This window comes from Cimex lectularius, unplaced genomic scaffold (assembly GCF_000648675.2).
Source record: "Cimex lectularius strain Harlan isolate CLEC.00 unplaced genomic scaffold, Clec_2.1 scaffold383, whole genome shotgun sequence".
In the NCBI taxonomy this organism is placed as follows: domain Eukaryota; kingdom Metazoa; phylum Arthropoda; class Insecta; order Hemiptera; family Cimicidae; genus Cimex; species Cimex lectularius.
In genome coordinates, this window is record NW_019392903.1 from 63,195 (window position 1) to 88,463 (window position 25,269).

The following is a 25,269-nucleotide window of genomic DNA, read 5'->3' on the forward strand; positions in this document are numbered from 1 at the left end:
ACACGCCTTCAAACCTTCAAACATGAACCCACACATGATCAAACATGCTTGACAAACAGGTTTGACAAACCAGCCAACATCCAAACCTGCGAGTGAAGACAGGCCCAAAAATGGCTCAATATAGTTTCAGCATGAGTTTACAGACTCGCAGAACAATACCCACCATTGACTCAAACCCGAGAGTGAACCAACCACAACATAACCAATAAGTAACCCAATGCCAGCATGAATTGACCTTACTATTGCCAAAAAAAGCTGATTGCATTTGTCAGTATGTACAGTTAGCATACCTAAGTTTCCAAACACAAGTTACTGGGCTTAAAATATAACATCAAACGACATAAACCCCAACCTTACTTTCATGGCATGTCCCTGGAAAAATTCCACTTCTTTGTCTTCCTTGTAAGTTCCTGAGGAGCTTGACTGTGCTCACACTATCAATGATATTCTGTAGTTCCCTTTAAAATGTTTATCATTAAACAGAACTCCCTATGTTGGTTATCTCCTACTATTTTAAATCAGCTCAAAATTAGGGATCTTGCTTACAATAAGAGGAGCAGATCTTGGGTGATTTTTCATCATATAAAGTTCTGTCTAACAGAGCTAAACTGACCATTCGCAGTGGTAAGAAAGCATACTTCTGCGCATGTCTTTGACAATTCCCTTCCTTCAATAGAACTGAGGTCCTGAATCAAAATTCTTGTGTGTATCCTGATTGTAATCTACTCAACAGGCACTTTACATGTCCTTCTAACTCTCCCTTCAAAAGCATAAAAATACAGCAGTAGATGTTAGTCACTTTAGACCAATTAGTATCCTGTCTGGTCTGATAAGGTTTTTGAGATTTTGCAAAATCAGCCAAGAGTATGTATATTGATTCAAACATCTGTGTGACTTTCAATCCAGGTTCCGAAGGGGACACAGTTGTGAGATTAGATTGAATGAAGTTATTCCCACTGGTTTTGAACGTAATCAGACTACCATTACGATCTTAGAACTGCTTTTGGTTCTTTTCTGCATGGGGTCTTGTTGCTGAAACTTCGGCATCATTTCTCTTTCTCCTCTGCTAGTAAACTTTTATCATCCTTTATTACTAAGCGATCACAGTGTGTAGTAACAGGTGGGATTTGCTCTTCCTTTCGACCATTAACTTCTGGAGTTCCACAAGGCTATAGGCACAGTAAGTGAGAAAGAGTGATGAATAAGCAAGAGGGAGATAGAAAAAAGTGAGTGAGAGGTAGAGTTTACAAAAATCCAAGATGCTTACACAAAATTTGGAGAATTTCTTTTGTTCAGTAATCCCTAACGCTAAAAAATGAGAGAAAAACTGATATTTTAAAGAAAAATTGACAGTATATATGGTTATTGTTTTATGTGTGCAATAAAGTGTATGTTGAAACTGTTTTTTTTTCTTCTATATATACATGTATTTTTTTAACACCCGCTACAATCGAAATACATTAATGTGGGGCCAACCTTTGCAATGATCAGTTTGGATTACTGAAAGAGCATTGTACTTTATCACTCGATCGATTATAAATAGCACATACCTAAATACATTTGAATTTCTTCTGAGTTGACTGGATTTTGCATCAGCATTCTTGGAAGCGTTTCCTAATCTTCTTACCGTGCTTGCTGAAATGGGCCAACCACGAAACATTTAACGCTTGTATCCATTATCATCTCAACATTTGTAAGCTTACCGATATTCAGGAATAAGTAACTAAAAATATAATCTACTCTCATTAATTCGAAACTTCATAATTTGAATTTCTTGATAATACGAACTCCTCAGCAGGTCACTTAGGTAAACTGAAAAAATTCTGTGCATTTCGATACCCTTGGTAATATGAAATATTTTCGTAACAGGAAGAGAAAAAGCATGCTATTAATTGAAATGGAGCCACTTCCCATATTTATAATTTGCAGTTTTTTTTGTTATATTCCTCATATAATTTGCATATATTGTTTACTTTCTTAGAGCCTAAAAAGTTTCTTTGAATTTTCTCTAGTTTGTTATGTTCTGCAGTCAGTGTTTTATCAATGTATCTCAGCACTGGCCACTTTGGAAAATCATTTAAACAAAGAATGCCAGGCCACGTTGAAACAAAAACACTTCACTTTTTTTTTTTAATAATGTTCAATTTTACAGTTGATCTATTTCCGCTTTTTCATTATTTTTACTATGTTTTATATACGTTCAATTTAAGTAATAACTTGGAAAAATGCATATCAACTCTCAACAATTTTTTTTCTTAACTCATAATTCAAATTATTGTTGTGGTTCTTAGGGTTTCGAATTATCAAGAGTCGACTGTATGTAGTTTGGCCGTTTCTGATCATTTCAGTCTGTTGTTGGGTCACAATACAAAAAGGGCCAATATAATCATAAACAGGTTCTGCAGAGTCCATAAAGAATTCGTACAATACTAAAAAAAAATCAATTTCAGTAGCTGGAAGAAATTGATTTCATTCAGTCAGGTGATAAAAAAAAACATTCAATAACCCCCTTGGTTCTGACAGAAACCAGGAAAAATTCAACAGCGCAGAAATAGAGAAAAAGAACAATTCATATAATTGTTGAATGGCAGAAAAGGAGAATCAACTTATCTCAAGGAAATAATTTTTCTCATTTTTTAAAAAGAAAGGATTAATAATAAATAATGCGTTTATATGTCCAATATCACTGGTACTAAGTGCCTTTGTTTATATTTGGTTATTAACAGTTACAATCATTATAATAATGAAAGCTAAGCATACACTAATGGTTTTTATATACAGATTTGTATTTTATTAAAGTAAAAAAAGATTAATAGTTTTGTAAGAAAAAATTAAACTAAAAGTCAATCTGTGAATTTACAAACTGCTCTTCAGAATACATGTTTTTCATCGGTAGATAACAAAATTTACATCATTTCAGCAATAAAAATAAACATCTGATATTCAATATTACAATGTTCTCATATTAAGTTCATTGTGAAAACTTACAATATTCCATGCATTTTGTATATTGTAATGTTCGAGAGTATTTCGTTTTTTTTTCACCTTCAAAACAGCCGATGAAAATTTTCAGTTTTCTTAACAATTTATCTACAAATTAACAGTTTATATATCTTTTTTTCTTTAAATATAATTTAATTATTACAAAAATATAAATAGGATGCAACCAAAGGTGCATTAGGCACTAAATATACTCAACTGAAAGTTAAATCTATAACTAGTTTGAGTATTCAGAATTGATTTATTATAAAAAGTAAAATGTTTATACTATTATAAAATAAATTTGTGGTAATAAGAGCCGACAAAATATGCGTGTTTCAGATCACCTAATAAAATTGGAGTGCTATGAAGAAGAAAAAAAAATTGTTAGAACGAGTTTATTTGTTGTGTGAATGTAACAAGGAATATATAATAAAATAAGCATTTAAGTTAAAGTATAACTGGCAAGGGTACGCATATTACAAATAATACTGAACTATTTGAACTATAAAATTCAGCGAATACCGTTAAAGAACTGTGTAAAAAATATTCTCTGACCATAATTAGTCAGGTGATACCCTGTATAAAGATCTAACCAACGGAAAAGAGACTCGTTCCTGTAAGAATTTGTATAAAATACAATAATTTACTGTTCCTCGTGGAAAAAATTAAAACAAAAACCTTTCGCCTCAAAAGACATTAAAAAAAAATCCTTTTGACAAAGTAAATGGCGATTTCACTTACAAACTTTGACTTTTTTTCTGCGAGTAAACATTATCACATGGTTTATTTGAGAGAGAGAAAAAATTATTACTCACATTAGTTTACTTTTGTCAATCAACAGGTCAGTTTCATAATTATTATGTGCTCTAGAATTTTATAAATTCTTAACTGAATAACAAACATATAAATAATAATACTGCCCACGTAAAGTGACTTGGGACAGCTCAAATAAATACAGATTTGTTCAAAAAATTAATTAATTAATTTTAATTAGTTTAATGCAATGTTTTTCTAATTAAGTTCATTAACAATTAAGAAATAACTTTTACAGGATAAAAGCACTCATTGTAGATGTTTTTTTAAACAATTTAATTAGTAATATGAAGTAAATTACAATAATCTAATTTAAATTTCACATTGTTATTGGAGTAAACTGCGACAAATGAATGTTTACAGAATCACAACTTGAAACATTAAAACATTAATATAAATATTTTTAAAAAATACATAAAACACAATTAAATATTTAATAGGTTGCCATACACTCACATAATTGCCTTTTGAATTGGAAAATTTTGTGTTTGACAGCGATAAAACAGTGAAGAAAGATGTAGTTTTCAAATTCAACTGATTTTATAATTATTAACAATTTTTATCATCATGTGGGTATACTTTTTAACAATATATGTGATACATTATCTTTTGTTATTTATTATTTAGTCTGATCGTTTATTCTTTTACATTTTTTTAAAATATGTTTATTGTTAACATTCAATTTCACTTAGTGAATACAGGTTTAAAAAAAAAATTAAAAAGAAAACCACATGAAATAAAAAAGTAAAGAAAAAAGGAAGATGTTTAATAACAAAATGTAAAATAATTGTGATACGCTGATGGTAAAGATTAAATTCTATTCAATAGACGAGATTAGTGTAATGCACGGGTGTGGGGTTTGTCAGTCATTTTCTTTGAAATCTCTTCCTCAGCTACTAACTGATTTCTAAAAACTAGAACTTTTTCCAATAAGCCCTGAAGTTGTTTCTGCTTTTCATTTAATACTTGTTCTAAGTCAGTAGCAAACGCTGAAACAAGTTAAAAAAAACGTTTATTTATTCTTTTGGTTACATAACTTTTAAAAAAATCTCACAATAAAATAGTTAAATACCAGCACATTGTATGATCACATACTCACTTTTTTCCCTTTGTAATTAAAATAAACAATTTCATTATCTTGTTTTTCAAAATCAAGACTATTTTGTAAGCAGATAGAAAATTGTGTTACTTAATCATTTCAGTCTTCCTACACTTGCTGGTCAGACTGAAGATGGCAAAATACGGAAACGTGCATGACAGACCAACCCAGCGAGGATAGGCCGAAATGATCAGTAACGACCCAATCATTCATGGTTCATCAGTAGCTGATGCAATAAAACCAGATAACCAAAAATGAGAAACTGAAAGAAAAATATTGTTTTTGCAAAAATGTCTAGTAATAACATAATAGTTTACAATTTAGGGATTTTTACAATTTAATAGAACAGCTATCGGACAGCCAGGCAGCACTGAGGGCACTTACCACATCAGTGGTAAAATGCAGTCATTTTGGATTGTTTAGACCTTGTCGAACATTGGAGAAAACAAAATTATGCTTAGCTGGGTATCAGGACACTCAGCACAAAGGGGCAATGAGGAAAGTTTGATGAGGACACCTATTGGCCCTGAATCCTTTTATGGCATACTAAACTGCAAAAACATGAATCCATCATACAATGGATTAAAAATAAGCCCTTTGTTCAATGGGAATGTAGCCCAGGTTGACGACTTTAACTCTAACCATAATTCAGACTATCTCATTGAACTCTAACTCTAGTTCTGACTCCATTTCAACTCACACTGATTCTGGCCGACTCAGACTGTCTCAAACCCAGATTCGGACTAAGGTTCTCATTGAACTTTAACTATAGTATGATGTTTAGCCACGTGGTTCAACAAGTGGTTGAATTAGTGAGGAGCGGTCAGATCTGACAATTCAACCACATATCTAATTCTAGTTCTGACACCATCCCAACTGAGACTGACTAAGACTTTGACTTAAATCCAGATGGAACAGGACATGTTAAGGCTAGAATAATATTTGGACTGCTAACTGGATTGGACACTGCTGACTGGAGGCATATAGACTCAGAGTAGCAGCCTGTACAGATATGAACATGTCCTCTGTTAGTGTCCTTGAAAAAGCTTTGGAATCAGGTTTTCATTGCGTTGGTGACAATTTGAGGTAAATTAGCTTGATAAAACTGCTCTAAGTTTAGACGTAGTCCCACCTTTAGAGGTCACTTGTTCCCTTAGTGTTGCGAAAGAAAGATCTGATTTGCTTGCTGCCAAGGCAGCAGAACCTTGGGTGGTATATAAAACCAGCTCTCTTGCTGTTTTACTACCAAAACCAAGTTGTAAGGCCTCCTTTTGCATTGATTCCATGAATAGGAAAAAGTAAGCGGGTGCACTACCAGTGACTGCAAGCCTGCTTAACAAGGAGTTCTAGACAGCAATGGAGATGCACCATAGACATGGTCGCTTTATAATATGGGTTATTTTTTTAATAAACAAGGGTTTGCAACAGCAGAGGTCGTATTAATCCAAGATGTTCTTGAAAAAAAGCATATTTATAAGAAATCTGGGGACCTCTTACAGTGAAGTCTAACTGTTGTGCCAACAGACATTTTAAACAGTCAATCTTAATATTTTACAGAGACATGATAATTATTTATGTTTAATAAAGTATTCATGACCAGTGATCATTGAACTTATTCTTGACTTTTCATGAAATTTCTTAAAAAACGTAAACTATTCACTGATCAAAAATTTCATCATTACTTATCATTTTGGTCCGATCTGTCTTCGCTGGTTTGGTTGCCAAAACAGTGAGGATAGGTGAACTGAAATGTTCAGAAATAAACGATCTACAAGTTCATCGCTTTGCAGACCATGCAGAGAACTAGCAATAGTTCAAAAAAATTTCTTTTCTCTAAAATAGTTTAAAAAAAAATTACATGAATTTAAAAATTATTCCAGGCCGTTGAATTTACAGAACTTTTTTGATAATGCGATGAATATTTTTTGTAATTATTGACAAAGAATTCAACAATCAACTTTTCGGTTTAATTTCAGGTTAAACTGCAGTTCGTCATAATTTTTCTCCTCTGATAGAACTCAAAATCCCTATAAAATATTTCTATTCGTTTTTAATTACTAAAATATTAATTACACTTTTAAAAAATCTAATTTTCAGTCAATACAATGAGTAAATTTAAAGATTTTAGCTGTTTTAAACAGTTCAATAAAATGTTTATTTTCACTCACTCACTCCTCTCGCTCTTTCTTTCTTTCTTCCTCTCTTTATATTTCTCCCACACTCACATTCTCATTCATTCACTCACTTACTTCCAGTTAATTATTATTACTCAATAATTCATAATTTTGTTTGTCAACGATTTATTGAGAATAAATTATAAAGGAAGATAGCAATCTTTTTTATATAACAGATTCAGTTGACTTAGGCCCAATGAACACATGCAGTTTTTTGGCTATGGTGCCACACCTTTTCAATGCACACTTGCTCAGTCCTGCAGCAGGGGTGCAGCAACTGATGTACTTCAAATATGCATACGATCACCAAACTGGATGGATATCGAAGAAATAAGGCATTTGTCCTCACCTTGTGTTCAAGGCTACGTTTACAAACAAAATAGACAAAATTTTCAACTTTTAACATTTCACACTTCAGGATATTTTTTTATTTCTTGTATAAATAAATTTCATCCGCCATTGCAAGCAGTTCTGTTGGCAACAAGAAATTCCGGAACTGAAATATTGGAAGTAAGGAGAATACTAATTGGGTGTTCAAAGTCGTGCCAAATAACAGTAAAGTGATGCCATTTTGTTGCAGTGCCACTGCGGTCCAGAGGGAAACGCTATGAAAAAACTACTGCTGTGGCACCAATCGGCAAAAAACTACATGTGTGCATTGGGCCTTAAAAAAAACGAGTTTAATAATATTTCATCATCCAACTCTAAGCTAAATATAAAAACTGCCTTAATTTAAACCCATGTGTTTACTTCATTATGTTTATACATTATTTACGTTAATAACACCTGAAGTTGTAAGTACAAATAATAAAAGTAATAATAACATATTTCAATTTTAGAAATGTTCTTTTTGTAAGAAAATAATGTGATGATACAGTAGAGAAACATGCATTCATATTTGCCTCAATCCTTGTTTCATAGTGCATTGCATTACATCAAACCCATCCACAAAATTGGTTTTCTTGATAATAAAGAAAGTTTTAAAAATACAAATCATGCTTTATTAATAATAATAAATCAATTTTAAAAACTATAATACACTTGCTTAAATAAATAAATAAATAAGTGCAAATATAAATAATTAAAGATTCATAAAAGGATTTACAACGTTTATTTTTAACATACCAATTAAAATTAACTAGTTTCAATCCACGTTCATGCTTCAAAATAGGATTTCATTCAGTTCTCAAATACAGTTTCTCAAGTATGATAAGTGCAAGAGTGTAACACACGATAACGCCCATTAAAATATAAGACACCAAACAAAGAGTGTTGTTCTCACCTTCTTGATCATAATCCACATGTTTTGTCATCAAGAGAAGCTGGTTTTCCCGAGTTTCCCATTTTTGAGAATTTTCCCTCCACAGTTTAAAACTATCTAAAACCTCATCTTCTAATTGTTGTAAATGTGAAATGGCTTCGTGGAAATTGTATAAATCTGCAGATATTTCTCCTTCCTTTGTTAAACAAAAACAAACAAAAATAAAGTGGCATTTACTATTTCACTTATTACAATATTATACATAGTATATTTCCAACTTTATTATCAGGTAAACTAGTCAGTACTTGTTACTTCAAACAGGTGCCAAATTATAATTATTATTGGGTGTGTGCAGAAGTTTTTGTCTTTTTTTCTAATTTTTACTTTCACCCTTACAAAGTTGATCCTGCTAGCCCTACCCGTTAGCTCTAGGGTGGAAAAAAGCCCAATTTAATGCGATTATTAAGAATGGGGTAGTTGATCAGAAAAGTCAGTCAAAAATAAACTATGACATGCAAAGGCACTGCTTGCCGAGGTCGATCTTGGGCATAGAGCAGCCGATGAAATTTATGCGAGTTTACAGTGATAACATCGTAACTCAACATGTGTATCAATAGTGGTTCAAAAATTTTCATAATGGAGAGATAATTCATGACTAGCCTTGTTGGAAGAGGACAATTTGTCTGTAGCAGACCTTTCAGAGATATTTTAGGTACATCTAACAACGGTTGAAAGAAGAATCTGATTTTTGGGTTATGTTGTGAAACTTAATTTATGGGATTTCTATGAATTATTCCCCAGAAGAAAGAAAGACTGCATTGTTACTTTTCCCACCTGAATAAATCAAAAGGGTTTATGCTGAGGTGTAAGCTAGTAATACTGCTACCACCCCCAGGTAGGCAACTATGCAACAATGTCAAGAAGACACAAGCATCCTCCTAAGGTCCAAATGTCTGTAAGGTGGGATATTGGAGGAATAAAATTATTGAGAACCACTTCACAACTAAACCCTTACAGCCGAAATATACTTTGCACAGCTAAAGCCAGGAACACACTTACCCGATGCAATGCCACCCAACTCTACGCTCTGTGATCCCCACTGTCAAAATTTTCATCGGGTAGCATCGAGTACAGTCGAAGACAAAAGAACCGGACACTTAAATTTTTATTCAAACTACATGTATTATTGTTGTTATATTAATTACAACGTACTTATTAAAATACAAACCAAATTAACTGAGATCAAAAATTCATTAGTTTTATTTAAAAAAATTAATTTTAATGGTTTGGTAGAAAATTGATCAAAACACCGGAATACCATTTTTTGATATAATGAATTTAACTAACAATTTATTACACAGTTTTGCTCATAAAATTACACCATTTTTGTCGAGTAGCGTCAGGACATTCATATTTTTTGTAGTTTATTTCAAACTATGTAATTTTGTCGTTATATTAATTACAACATACTTATTTTAATATAAACCAAATTAAACGAGATCAAATATTCATGAGTTTTTATAAAAATATTTAATTATGATGGTTAGGCAGAAAGTTTACCGAAACACCGGAATAACTTTATTTAAAACAATTAAATTTAACTAACAATTTATTACATGGTTGTGCTCATAAAATTTAACTAACAATTTATTTCAAGGTTTTGCTCAAAATAGTGCATTAAGAACAAAAGAGACGTTGCGATTGTGATAGTGATTATTGTGATACACGCTGTGGACTGTAAGTGGCGTGCACTTGACGTTGGATAGATGTGCACACCCTACCAAAACGTGGCAAGGCATCGGGTAGCGGTGCATCAGGTAAGTGTGTTCCTGGCTTAAAGCAATTTGGGTTAGTATCGAAACGAAATTGTCCAGCCCTGGTGAATAGATGCAGGGTCGTGTTTCACCATGACACCAGGCCTCACTCAAGAGTAAAATTGCCAAATCAGGCTGGAAACAAATGCTCCACCGTCCATACTCTCCAGGACCTTGCCCCTTCCAATTTTTACTTGTCCCACTCTGTAGACAACCACTTAAAACATAGGGGATTTTTGAATGAGGTCTGAAAATCGGACCTACAGATTTCTTCAAATCTAAGACACCAGACTTTTATAAAAAGGTAAAATTTTGGCTACCAGAATGTTGGGAATGTCATAGAAAACGAAGGAAATTATGTTTCAGATTAGAAATAAAATACATTTATATTTTGAAAGTTAACTTTTTTCTTCTGAAAACCGAAAAAAACTTATGCACACAACCAATACGCCACATTACTATACTCATTACGCCAAGAAATAAAAACCAAGAAAAACTTACATTTAACGACCTCAGTGCTGCCAAATCATCATGATTGAGAGATTGTTCGTGGTTTGCAGAGTTTATGTCTTCGTCATAATGTAATGTTGGATCACTAGCAGCTAGTTCCTTAACACGATCCGCATACCTTAGGGTGTTGAGTGAGTGTTCACAAGAGCTCATTCCAGGGCTAATCATAGCAATCTGAAACAACCATACAATACAATATATACACTTTTTTTTGCTTTGACATGTAGGCATCCCCCGAGCCAGTTTGATTGCATTTAAATATATACTTTATTTACTAACAAGAAGAAAAGAAAAAGAAACTTTTTTATTTTGACAAAAAAAAATTGATATTAAATGTTATTTATTAAACAAGATTATTTGTGCATCATTTGGTGTAAAGGATTTGCTATTTTGAGCACCGGAAATTTAAAAAAATTGAAAATTTTGATCAAATTTTCTTATAAAATATTAAACTAGATTTTTGTGTTCATTGTTTTTGGTGTAAAGGATTTGCAATTTTGAGCACCGGAAGTGCTCCAAAATTTATTTTTAAAATGTTGGCCGAAATTTTATAATAATTTTTTTTTATTAAACTAGATTTTTTGTGTGTAATAAGTTTTTCTACAGCTGATGTATTCATTTACAAAATCATAATAAATAAAAAGTGTTTCCTACAATTTTTCCTATTTATGTTTATTAACCATTAATTAATTTAAAAACTCACCATACAAGTTTTAGTATTGTCGCCTATAAAAGAGTCACGCAACACTTGTGTCAATTTGCTCGCTCTGAACGGCAAATGTGCACCTTTTCTTCCCAAGGCTCTAATACATTCTTTCAGTGCTAAAAGTGATTTGTTAATTTCAGCTCCTTCCATTCCTGTAAATAACGATATGATAAAAAAAATAATAAACAACTAATGTGCATACATCATAATTAAGAACACAAAACATACTAGTAAGGCGGTTGGCTGAAGAAGTATCAGCTCCACGTTCATTACCAGCTAAATCAATCAATGAAAACTTTCCATGAATTTTATGCGCTTCGTTACGTAGGGTAATTTGAAAAACTGCATGGGATCGTGATGAATTAGAATTAGCTGATGTTTGACCAGATGTTCTGAAATTGGGACCAGAAAAATATTAGAGATATTACAACTATAGTAAATGGTTTTTTATTAAAAACTGATATTTAACTTGTTACAGACCTTGCTTTATTTCCTGTTTCAATGATGGTAAGCACTTCTTCGACTGATCCGACTACCTTTTCGGTTAAGCCTACAACCTGAACTTGTTGTTTACCATCTTCTAAAACTCGAAGTTTTGATTTATCAGCCAGAAGATCGAACACCTAACAAAATGACACATTCACAAACAATTGTAAACTCGTATGTTTAGGTTTTACCTTTCCGCTGTAGATTTCAAAAAAGCTCGAGGTAACTATGAGTGACTTGTATTGAGGAGAATTGAGGAACTTGAAAACATCCTTAGCTACCATGGCGTATATTCCTTTGTTCGAATCTTGTGTTTTCCCAGAAAATGTACCTCCCATAGTATGGGTCTTTCCACTTCCAGTTTGACCGTAGGCAAAGCAAGTTGCCATCCCTCCTTCAAATATAGTTTGAACTAACGGTTTGGCGGTAAACCTATTCAAACAGAAGCAATATACTATAGAACATGAATATTTAGGTATACTTTAGTTTTTTTTTTTTTTTTAAATTTACAGTTTAATTCAAAATTATTTTCCAGCAGTACGACAATACTTTAGAGATAAACAGGAAAATTCCTTCATACTAAGTCACTAAAGGTAAACTAATGCCATTATCAGTTAGGAGTGGGTTTTCCTTTTACAATTTACACAGTATTAAACTTTCCAATTTTTACTTTTTAATTTCTTTTATAATTCACATTTAAACAACACAATGCATTGACGATATTGATAACATTGAATACAGTGCTCTACCCCAATGAGAACTTTAGTGCTCCAAACATTCCAGTAATCCAAACTGAAACAAAATTTAATAAGCCAGAATTTTCAACAAAACAATGAAACATGTTTGAGCGGAAGGAAGGGAGAGAGAAAAAGAAAAAAAAACTTTATTATGTCCTGCTGTTGAACAGGTTCCTTAAAGGATGAGAGAGTGAGAGTGAGAGAAAGTGAGTGAATGAAAGGGAAGGTTATACGAAAGACCAAGGCCAACTTCAACTATGTGACTTTTCGAGAATTTCTTTTGTTCAGTGAATCTTACCTACCATCACTACTAAAAAAATGAATTGTCAGATCATTATATTTTTCTTGTGTTAAGTATAATGTACCTACTGCTTAAAATTGAGTGAGAAAGAAGAAGCCATAAAGAAAATATTAAATAAAATAAAAAATTAAAAAACAAACAGATTTTTTAAGAAAAATTGGCAGTTTATATGTATTTTAATAGGCTTAATGTTTTGTATCTGTAGAAATAGAAATAGAATTACGAGACCTCCTAGGAGGCCTCTGGCCTCTCCCTGATAAATCAGGGGGAGTCACCCACCTTGGTGGCTAAGCGACTCCGAGATTTGTGTCTGTAATAATAATAAATTTTTGTTTTGAATTATTTTACATATGTATATTTTAATACCCTCTGTAATCTGAATACGGAGCCGCAGCGATTAGTTCAGTTTGCTGAGAGAGCACTGTATTGAGAGGGGTGAAAGTGGAAGCAATCTAACTTCATGGAATTGTAAAAATAAGTTTTAAACTGATTGTTAGGGGGAAAAACAACTTGAACTATGAATGTAACAAAATGCTGTACGACAATATATATAAAAGTAATTAAAATTACATTACTTACTTGTATACAGTTTCATTTGAGCATGTGTCATCAAACGCATGGTCAAATCTGAATTGTTGATTTTCTAAATACTTTGTTAAATCCACTTTGTTTTTAGGTTCATGAACTACAATAAGATCTTTGCGAGGGACTGTAATGACATCGACTTCTTTTCGACTCAACTCTAGAATCAAAACACCAAAATTAACAAATTAAGATAAATCAAATCTCACTTCCTTATGAAATTAATGGACATATTTTTTTTGGCTCTTCTCTTTCTTTTGGGCGTTGGATTTTTCCTAAAAGTAGTTTTATGTTAATCACTTTCAAGTACATGGACTATGTAACAAATTTTATTTTTATGATAAAGAAAGAGACCGTAACAAAAGGATTAATGTTACAATTTTCAAAAATTAAAAGCTGTCTTTTATTGTCCTTTTTACAATTTAATAAATTGTACGCTGATCTTTTCTCAACCATAATTAAACAATTTATAATACAATCATTTTGTATCAATAAAAATTCAATGAAACTTCCCTATACCGGACAGCCTTGGATATGCAACATTGTCCGCTATATTGAGGTGTCTGCTTTTGGAATAAGAGCATAAAAATGCTTAGCATTACAAGATGGGCCAAATAGGGATTAAAACTTTGAAACTTGTCCTCCCTGATGACGCTACTTTTTGAAATGTATAGTTTTGTCTGGACGTGCTCTAAAAAATAAAGTGACCTCTCATTGCAATTAAAAATGTTTTTGCTTTAAAACTGGTGCAATATTTTCTTTTTCCATCCAGTTTTGTACAACCCTGGTGTCTACTGACGTACCTTCTCCTCTACTGGTCAATACATCCTAGTCTATAGCTGCACCAGCCATTTTAACAAAAAATCTGCAAGATTGGTCATTTTTGGTGTTTGTAAATGTACCATTTTTTTAAATTTAGAATTTACTGGTCTTGGGAGTTTCTGATGGAAAACTTCGCCACCAAGTCTCGCACACTTACTGGCATATTTGATATTTTCGCATTGAAATTTGAAGTTAAACCTTTTTCCTACCTGAGTGAGTAAAGTGACTTATTTTAATTAATTATACTTTTTATCTAAATTCTTGGTTGAGATGAAAAAGCTAGCATCACGAGTGGGATTCAAACTAACGACTTTCGGCTCAATACACTGCTGCTCTAACCACTTAGGCTATTTTGACTTTGATCCACTCGGACACCAATTCCTGGTCGTGGGTTCAAATCCTGCTCGTGACGCCTAGCTTTTTCATCTCTGTCAATGAGACCCACGATGGCGGTGTGAGTTTTAAGTTGACAAAAATAAAATAAAACAATAATTTTAAACAATTTAGAAAATTATTACTTTTGTCGGGTATAAACTTTTTACATGATATGAATTTGGGAAGGATATGTAAATTGTTTGTGTGACCATTTTTGTGTTACCAGGGAGTAGGCATGGGCTAGGTTGGGTTGGGTTAGGGTTAGGTTACCTGCCCTGACACTGTTTTTTTTTTTTTTTTTTTCATGAAGCATATATATACAAGTACAACACATTGATTACTTTTTATTTATTTATTTTTTTGTGCTATAAATTGGCATATTATACTGGGGAATGTAATCAAGGCAAATTTTATGAATTAATTTTACCGTTTGTCAGACAATATCTGACACACATAGGTATGTACTGTTAATATCACATCTTTAATGAAATTAAACCTTTCACGACAGTCAGCACTATCCGTCTCCCAGTGAGAGCATGTGGCAGCACTCTCATCTCTTTTAAATTCAAGTTCATAGAAGCAGTGTGCGTCTAGACTATTTTTAGTACTATGAGATTGGGAAATTTAGAAAACACCGTATACAAACAAATACGCTGTTTCTTTGAACTTCAGTCTAAAAGTGGACTAGAGTGCGACATCGCAGTACCTGAGCCAAGGTAGGAGTGAGCGTGACGGCAGGCTCTCAGTATCTCACTGGGGAAAGCGCTCACTGTCCAAAAGGGTTAACCTCAGTTTTATTTTAAATATTTCTATTTAAATGAAAATATAAACTTAAGCTGTTATGATTGAATTAGAAAAATTTCAATATTAATTACAAACATAATTAGTACTGATAAAAGTGAATTGACAAAAAAAGAGAGAAAAACTGTGAGTAAAAACAATCTTTTAAAAGTTGAATCAACATACTCGCCCCACCTTCATCATTTCTACTTATTTTAAATCGTACCTTTTTTATTTAGCGGCCTTTTTCTCACACAAACTGTAATTTGATGGTTTTCTACAGGATCGGTATCTTTTAAAGGTCTGAAATCTACATTCGACTGATACTCTCTGAAAAACGAATTTAGTTATATAAATGAAAATAGAAAGAATTATATTATTAAACATTATTGGCAAGCTTTGTGGAAGAGGATTGCATAAAAAATGTACGGAGAAACTTACTTTATCATTGCGAGGAACTGCCAATTTGGGTTTCCTGGGTCTATATTCATCATAGCTTCCTTCTCTTCCTTCTTCTCAGCCTGACGTAACCTACGTTCTTCACGGTTCTTCTTTAGCTTTTCCACTTCCTTTACTACATTGCTTCGCCGAGCTCTTGCCATATTGGAATTAACTGGAAGAAAACAATCGACTGTGCATTATACATAACAAAATGCAACATACAAACAAAAATATACACTATTAATGAATGTATGACTGACCAGCTTTTAACTGTTGTTATTATGTAAAAAAAAGGGGATGATCAGAGATTAGGATATATTAATTGTTACATTTTATTGCTGGGTTATCCGTGATTATATCATCATCAACAAGATTTTAGAAACTTTAATTGATGCATTAACTTTATTAATTAGTTCAAAGCAAAAAGTTGATTAATATCTGAAGGATACAGATAGGTGAAAGTCAGGTACACATTCTTACAAATTCTAATTAAACCTCATTGATAAATTCAATGTATTAAAGGAGATAGTAAAACCCTATGATAGTGATATAAGGTTTGTGTCAACCCACAATCAGAAACTAGTTAGAACCCTGAGAATTGATTATATAGCGTCACCCAAAATTCAGACTGATCTACCACTGTCCAAATATTTATAAAGCATTTTAATCTCAGCGTATACGGTGAGTAACAGGGAAATGATTAGAAGGGCCATGGATTTCAGAATTAGAATATTTATCTAGGACTTTTAATGTGGCCACCGCATTAGACAAACGTTTGCTAATTGTGAATTAATAGAATAGAAAAAGGTTGGTTAACTCACGTGGATCATTCTGGGGTGCGGGCATTTGCTGTTGCTGTTGGATGGCAGCAGGTATACAACTTTCCGTAGATTTAATCTTGGTCAGAGAACTATTTACAACAGAAGATGGTGTTGCTGGAGGAATATTTTCAACTCCTCTAGGTTTCTCATTTGTTGACACGCCATTGGCGTTGTTTGCAAAAGTAGCTCGTGACGGGTTGAGTCGATCTAAAAAATAAACTCAATTAATGGCACAAAAATAAAATTCACTGGACACTAAAACCATCATTTACCATGCTGTTTACAATTTTCAAATTTATTCTCGCTTTATTAACAGGAAAATATAGTCTTAACATCAACTATTCAGCACCCATGGGTAGAAAACATAGATATCTTTTGAGAGTAAAGAGTAAGTTCCATGATTGAGAGTGACAATTATTTTAACGTCATTGATATCGTGTTATGGGGGAGTGCACATGGTTTAGGTTAGGTTTAGAATTAGCGATGCTAGGTCCAGATTAGGTTTTATATACAGGGTATATCAACTTCTAAAGTCCATCCATTTAAATTGGAAACGGTTAACTTTAGCAAAAAATCTTATTACAAAAAGCATACCCCCTCACTCACGCGTCTTCTGTTGGGCATAACTCAGAAATGGTCGATCCTATCAAAATTTTACTTTCAGTAAAAGTGGCATAAAATAAGCTCTAGAATACAATATACAATATAAATATGGAATTCTCATTTAAAACAGCAAAGTTAGTGTCATCTGCTAGATGAGATTCCTAGCCAAAATTAACTTTGGGTTTGTATAAGATCATTTTTTGCTAAAGTTAATCGTTTCCCAAGTAAATGGGTTGATATAGAAGTTGATACACCCTGCATATCTATAGTAATTCTATGGTTTTCAATGAAGTGGAGAAAATATGTGAATATGAAGTATGAATTTCATACAATTAAAGGTTTCCTTTTTAGGGTAGATTTTATTAGGGCTTAATTTCGTTTTGTCATCCCATTTCGGATTACACTAAAATTTATAGACTATGCATTAATTTATAATAAATTTGAGAGTTTTATACTTGTACCTTCCCATGACATGCTTTTTTTTGTTCAAATCTTTAAAAGATCATTAAGAAAGTTCCACCATTTTAATGTAAACAATTACATTTTTTATTTAATTATAGTATGAATAAAACAATTATCAATTATGTTAGTATTAATTACTATACGAAATGAATACTAACTGTACATTAGAAAGGAAAATACTTACATCTATTGCCACCTGCTAGTGATGTTCTTGTTTGTGAGTACTAGAAAAAAAGGAAGCAATAATTAGTACCATCAGAAAAATATCAACTGAATTTTTAAAACTTAAATAGAGAATCGATGCATATAACTTGTGGGTGAACAAATCCCTGAAATTTCTGAAACGATGGGTAAATGTGGTACAAAAAGCAAAAGATGCTGCACACAGCATGTGAATTTCTTTGTTTTAATCACCAAATAATGTTCTTCTTTGATTCCAACAATTATTTTAATAGTCTATAAAGCATTAGTTTTTTTATTAGGAAATTATTAAAAACATAAGAAGACTATAACGGTACTGTACATGCTGAGCCCTGTCATAATTTCCTAAAGTACAGAAAAAAGATTGGTCTGGTTTTATCATGTGTCAATAATAAAGATAAGATCTAGATGTTTTTCTGCACAATAAATACTTTGAAGAAATGCAATCATTAAGAAATGTAGTATTTATTTTATAATGAAAGATAATTGCATGATTAATTTTTTGTTACTGCATAACTTGAACATTATTTAAAAGGAAATTTCACAATTTTTTAAAATATTGAGCTTGCGATGAAGAGATATGTTATGATACATGACATAAGGCAGACTGCAGAATGTCATGAGCAAAATGCACTAAGAAGGATACTCGAATTCCTAAATGACGACCTGGATTTAAAGTTGTCTAAAACACAAAACTTGGTCGGCAAAAATTGACTTTGATATTCACCTTCTTCAGTGGTCATCACAAAAACCCACCAATAATGTATAGACGACATCATAAAAATATATTCATTGATATGCCAAACCAAGATTAAAAAGACCTAAACACTACCTTCTATTAAACCATTTATTTAAAAAATGTTTCATTCACATTTCTACATGAAATTAAAATAAAGACTCTTTATACGTCTCAGCAAATATTGAAAATGCCAACTTTTATATACATGCATTAAGGAAATAATATAAGATATACAAATAAAATGAACTTATCGAACAAAGAAATTAATTATCAATTTAATCATAAGTTATATAAAATTGTAATTATTTATTACTTTTTAATTAAAATAATCATAAAACAAACTTAATGAATATGAAGACAATTTGTATATTGACAAGAGGATCACAGATTCTAAAGTAAATTTTTTGGATACTAGGTTTTAAGAAAAAAAAACTTAAGACACACGTCCGAGCGTTCTTTCTAAAAGCTGAGAAAAAATTATTATATTAAAAGTTATTATTATAAAAGTTATTATTTTTGTTGCCAGAACCACAAATGGGCACACTGGAGTATTTAACTGGAAAAATGGTTTAAGAAAGAAAACTCAAGCACTGGACAAATCATAAGGTACAAGTCAAGCTAATTGATTTGTAACTCACTCCAAAAGGAAAGCAAAGAAACTCCTCTTTCTCAGCAGGCAGGATTTGAGGAAAATAACGGTCTTCTTATCTACCACCTAAATAAGAAGGGCAAAGCAAAGACTCTGTCAGGAAGAACCAGATGTCGGCACATCTTTATGAATGAGAAGCACTAACCTGGTTATGGTACAGGCACATCGATAAATAATTCTTACAACTAAAGCGAAGAGGCACCGAGGAAAGTGCCTAGTTTTATAGGAAAAAGTGCACTTTCCAAGGTGTGTTAATAATTTATAGGGGTTATGCAATAGATCGCACAATATGGGTCACAGTGGAGGAAAGGATTTTTAAAATCCTTATTAAGCCCTCCCCCCAAAACCTAAATGAGCAAGAGGAAGTAATACATCTTATTAAAGTTTAAGTTTGTTTTATAATGTTTTATACTTAACAAAAGTAAGTTTTTCTTATATTTTATTAATTGTTTGTTTTATATTACTGCAAAGGCAAGTACATAAAAATATCAAAATTTAAAACTGCGCCACTTTGATTTCTGGAGCAGTGTATTTTACATAGACATATGTAGACATGCCTTTTACATGTTTAAAATTTATATTATCTTTGTTAATGTTTATGTGTTGTGCAATGCTTGTGTCATTATTATTCTTTGTTGCGCTATTTTGACACATTCTATTTTTTTAAAATTGAACTGTTTTTCCTAAACCCACTAACAGGCAAAAAAAATTACAGCCAGTAAATTTTTTCAATTAAAAAAAATTCTGATCTTGATTTTTTTTTTTTTACTGTTTATACCATGTTGGGAAAATAAAATTGGGACAAATTTGGATTACCAATGCAGAGGAGAATACACTTAATCCTTATGATTTACTTTACTTGTTTGTTTACGTTTACTTTTGATGGCATTTAAAATTTTTATTCAGTCTCATTCTGATCAAATTAATCCAACAAGAGGAGGAAACAAGCATTATGGAAATGCTAAAAATCTAACAAAACAAACTGATCATGGTTCATGTTTCGTTTTTATATTTTCCTTAGCAATTTAAATTTGTTTTTAGTTGTTCAAACAAAATAACACAGCATAAACAGTTAAAAAAGTTGAAAAATTAAGAGCATATTTTTTATGGTCAACAAAATCTTGTGGGCAGCACTATGTTACAACACTTGTTTACAAAACACAGAGATAAACACAGCATCAATTACAGAACAGACACATGTAAACTCAGTTGCAGCTGCCAATATTATTAATCAAATTCAATATCGATAACATACAAATATCACATCACACAAAACATATAATGCAACATATAAAACAACCATTACATTCCACACATCAAACATTTCTACACAGTCTAATTCTTCAACAATTTGTCTCTCCTTTCCCTAATTTTCCACAATTTTGTCTTCAATACTCCAAAAATATTACACACAGAACAAAACAAACATGTAACTTTTTAGAAATGGTTTACATCAACAGCAATAAACACAGCATCAATTACAGAACAGACACATGTAAACTCAGCAGCAGCTACGCCAATATCATTAATCAAATTCAATACAGATAACATACATATATCATCACATCACATTCCACACATAAAACATTTTCACATAGTCTAATTTTTCAACAATTTAGCTTTCCTTTACCCTATCTATATAATCCTGAAATGATCTGGCCGAATCATTACCAATGGTTTTTCCCATCGTCGGCTCTTTTCACCTCAAAGAAGCCGACTCCTTATACAAAAATGTCTTTATACCGATTTCCTTCCCCACCACTTCAAAATCCAATGTATATAAACATAAAACAGCAATATCTCACTGGCACTCTCAACACGACACACAAGAATCGCACAATTACAAACAATTTGAGTGAGTAGAAATACTTTGAATATAAAAACTATTTTATTGCATTATATAAATTCACATTTTTCCACATCCTATATGTATTTGTTAAATTTGAACAATGTTTGTAAATCCCAGGCCCTGAAGATGATCTCAATAAAGATCGAAATGTTCGAATAATCATAGACTAACTGTCACTAATCACCACACATTTGTTTACAAAGTTATTTACTATGTTATTTTTTGTGCTATTTGTAGGTAACAAATAAAACCCAATATTCTATTTGTTGTATTTTTTTTAAACACCAATTTAATATATAAATAATGCTTCTGAAAGTGAACAAGTTTCGATCAGTGAACTTGATATTAAAAGGAAAATATAGTAGGGTTTGTATATTGCACATATTTACTGTTGTTCATAATTGCAATTTTTTTATTGATATGGGCTAATTTTGTGTTTTATAATCATTGAAAAAAAAGGTATATAATTAATTTAGTATAAAGTGAAAATTGTGTATTTTGTTTCAAGCGTGAGCACTCAAATGGGAAAAAATGTCTTTTTTTAATTTTTGCCTTCTTTCATAAATTTGTACGTCCCCTTTTAACATTTTTTTTTTCAACATTATTGTTTTTTTTAAACCTATTTTCAAAACTGCTCCTTGGGAATGGACATCACGTTTGAACTTAAGTCAGGATTTGAGGGTTAACTGGAACACGGATATAGGAGACAATTCAAATAGCCCCCTTGTTGCTAATCCAGTCTATAAACATTCATATTAAAGGATTGAAAAAAGCACTTAAAACAAATCCAAAAAAATTATTTTTACCTACTTTACTAGAAGTGTATTTTCGTTTTTGTAACTTTTTATATACCTAATCGCATTTAATACAATCTTTCCTTTTTATTTTCATTCATATTCAAGGGAAAAAAAAATTGGCTGATATATAACAAACTTAACATACATTCAGCACATAAAGGAAGAAAACCATATTTTAAAAAATCACTTAAATTACATAAAATAATTTTCTCGACTAGACCAAGAACACTTGGACATGTGTTCAATATTTTTTGCCCGAGTATCACCAAAAAAAAGATACATTAAAATCGGTGATCACACGTCCATAGACTTATGAGTATAAAATCTTTATGTACCAATTCATTTTTTTTAAAAACATACATATATAAAAAAACATGTCCATGTCCAAAAACAAAAACATGTACAAAAAACATGCAAATCCAAAAAACTTACAATATGAATATCTAGGAATAAAATGAATTAAAAATAATTCTACATATAACAAAACAAATACTTACTGCAAATCTGTAAATGAAACTAGCCTTAAAAATATTGAATGTTTTAATTGGGGGAAAAATTAAAAGAGCAAGCAGGAATATCATCGTAGTTCCATTTTGAAGAAACATGCAAACTAATATATATGACAACTCCAATCCTCAACATTGTTACATTAATGTGTAGAGTAGAAAGATAAAATCACTTGAATTCTTTTGAATATGTCAAACAAAATATACGACTTATGTACTACTGTTTGTTTACTTATGTATATTTAAAAAAAATTCTTTATCCTATTTTAAAGATAATCTTGCTTTTGATTATTTTTATTGATTTATTTTCCAATGTGTTTTGATAATATTTAAAAATAATTGTGTTGAGGAATAAAGTTATGTAAATACATCTAGAACAAATGCTGCTGGATGTTATTGTTATTTTAATGTTATTGTTGTTCTAATATCTACAGTTGGTCGATCTTCTCGCACACAACATCAATCTGTTTCAGAAAGCAGGGTTAGATTGCAATCAACAATAGAAAAGTAAATTGTTTTAATGTTTAAAATAAAAATGTAGAATAATGCAACATTTCTGCATTAGCAAGCACAAGTCTATGTAACTTCAACTTCGCTTTTACCAACAAAAAACTAGCTTCAGATTTTTTTAAGCAATATGGTTTTTCAAAATCTTATTTTGATAAAGTGCTTAAGATTCTGGGCTAATTACAACAGCTGGTGGAGTAAAAGAGATAAATATAAACTTTAGTGTTTTTAAAATATGAAAGACCTCTTTTTTCCCAGCAAAAAGTTTTTATTTGACAAATAGGCACTTACAAATTGGTCAATACCATTTAAATCAAGAACACATAAATAATACCTAAACTAAATCATTGAAGAATTTTTTTTTTCAAATTGTTGATTGTAATCTGTGGGTATGTGGGTATTGAAATAAATTATGCCATGGTATAATTTAACCAAAAGAAGTGCACTGAAAGATAAATGGTATGAAGATAATTCTCATTACCGTACGAGGATTTGGCAGACTACTAACGGCCAATGTTGTGGAAGAAATTGTTGTTTTATCCTTAACATTCCCATTGTCACAATCTGTCATGAATGCATCTTGCTGACTTTCATCATCCTCATCATCGTCATCGTCCCAGGACGTTGATGAATCCTTTATCAATGAACAAAAATAATTCATTCGCCCTTGGTTGAACAATTATTCATTTAATAATAAAATGTTCTCCGTTCTGCGGTACAAGGTAAATCCCATTACCATCCGGATAATTTCACTTCAACGCAGAAATCGCCTACTGTTTTAAAAGGCTCACGTTCGCTAAGATCTTTTTGGTCCAAAATGAACAAAAAGTATGCTATATTGATACAAAGAACCACTATGACACAAATCCATTTCAAACGAGAAATTGTATATAAACAGTATTAAGCACAAATTAAAAATAGTATCAAACAATGTAGTTCCAACAAGATGAACACCCCCTTTACCTGTGCAATTAGGTATTAATATTCTCATGCACAAGCCATTAATGATTACAATATATTTTTAAATAGAATATGATGACATTTAATCATTTTACTACAATAACTTATAAAATGCAAATCACCTAACTAAAAAAATTGTACATATATAATAATAACTCACTCTAATGCCTTTGATTGGCGGTTCCACTGCTAAACTTCCTCCTCTGTTTATAATATTGTTCGATGGCAATAAATTAGCATTTAGTGCAAAAATGGCATCAAATTCAATCTATAGAACAAACAAATAAATTCTCAATTAAAATCAGTTACATTTTCCTTGTCTTTATTTTCAAATTATGTACGGAAATTTTTAAAATTTATTCATCAAATAAACCAAAATAGATTTACAATTTATTGTCATTTACTTATTGCAGGAAAAAATAAAAATATAAAAGTTTCAACAGACCTCTTTTCCTTTGGTCTCTCCTTTTTCGAACCATTCAACTGTGACACTTCGCAAGGTGTTATTAACACTTGAAACTATTGCTGGATGAGTTCTCCCTGTAAATTAAATACAAATTTCCTTTTAGAATTAAAAAGTGCAATTGTTTAATTTATTTAATTAAAATTATAGTTCTCAAGGCAAGCTATGGGATACAAATTCTCAGGTGTTTGTAGCAGTCCAGGGTTCCTTTGACCAAAGTCTTTTCCATCCAAAACAAATTTAGGCTAACCACTCAATTCAGCCCCAAATGGATTCAATGCTTTTGTTCTATAGAGCAACAATTTGTACATTCATTGAGTATGAAATGTTTCCTATATTGAAACTCACACTTAATATCATTAAAACTCTGCGCTACAATAGTAAACAATACTGACTATAATAACAATACAAGGACTATAAAACTTGTAACAAGCAAGAATTTCCTCTCCGGGAAAAAACCAAAGTTTTGAGGTATATTGATATAATAAGTGCATGATGGTGTGTTGCACAAGCTAGGACGTACCTTTGTCAGTCTAGTGTTTTTTGGTGAGGTGAGTTCAATTGGATAAATTTTTTGACGATTAGACAAGTCTGCTGGGTGCTAGTTATAGCTCAATTCCCTATTGGGAAGTGTGGGGCCTGAATCTCTCTAGAAACCTGGTTTCAGGGTTGGGTAAAATTTATTTATTTAGTTTTTCTCTTTTTCTTTAAATGTCATCTGTTTCAATTTTTTCAAAATTTTCCAAAACATTTGAAAGGCCCTTTCGGCCCAGTGGGGGGTTTTCGAAATCGATTACTCCTTCTAAATAGGACTCCCTCTCCTGTTGTT

At 31.6% G+C, this 25,269-nt stretch overlaps 1 protein-coding gene across 2 annotated transcripts in view; it reads right to left on the reverse strand.

The window, feature by feature from the left end:
* Positions 1 to 3,508: 3,508 nt before the first annotated feature.
* Positions 3,509 to 25,269, reverse strand: part of LOC106673343 (kinesin-like protein KIF2A) — a 36,679-nt gene continuing 14,918 nt past the window's right edge. Inside the window, exons 2-16 of one of the 2 annotated variants that reach the window (XM_014405429.2) lie at positions 24,423 to 24,517; positions 24,138 to 24,245; positions 23,499 to 23,651; positions 17,954 to 17,993; positions 16,705 to 16,911; positions 15,884 to 16,055; positions 15,669 to 15,772; positions 13,463 to 13,625; positions 12,037 to 12,277; positions 11,840 to 11,982; positions 11,588 to 11,751; positions 11,357 to 11,511; positions 10,645 to 10,827; positions 8,351 to 8,525; positions 3,509 to 4,784 (exon numbers count right to left, since the gene is read on the reverse strand). In XM_014405429.2, the coding sequence (XP_014260915.1) occupies positions 4,630 to 4,784; positions 8,351 to 8,525; positions 10,645 to 10,827; positions 11,357 to 11,511; positions 11,588 to 11,751; positions 11,840 to 11,982; positions 12,037 to 12,277; positions 13,463 to 13,625; positions 15,669 to 15,772; positions 15,884 to 16,055; positions 16,705 to 16,911; positions 17,954 to 17,993; positions 23,499 to 23,651; positions 24,138 to 24,245; positions 24,423 to 24,517 (2,258 nt within the window). In that variant the 3' untranslated portion in view covers positions 3,509 to 4,629. The remainder of the gene's footprint in view (positions 4,785 to 8,350; positions 8,526 to 10,644; positions 10,828 to 11,356; positions 11,512 to 11,587; positions 11,752 to 11,839; positions 11,983 to 12,036; positions 12,278 to 13,462; positions 13,626 to 15,668; positions 15,773 to 15,883; positions 16,056 to 16,704; positions 16,912 to 17,953; positions 17,994 to 23,498; positions 23,652 to 24,137; positions 24,246 to 24,422; positions 24,518 to 25,269) is intronic. The other variant, XM_014405430.2, reaches the window with a different exon arrangement.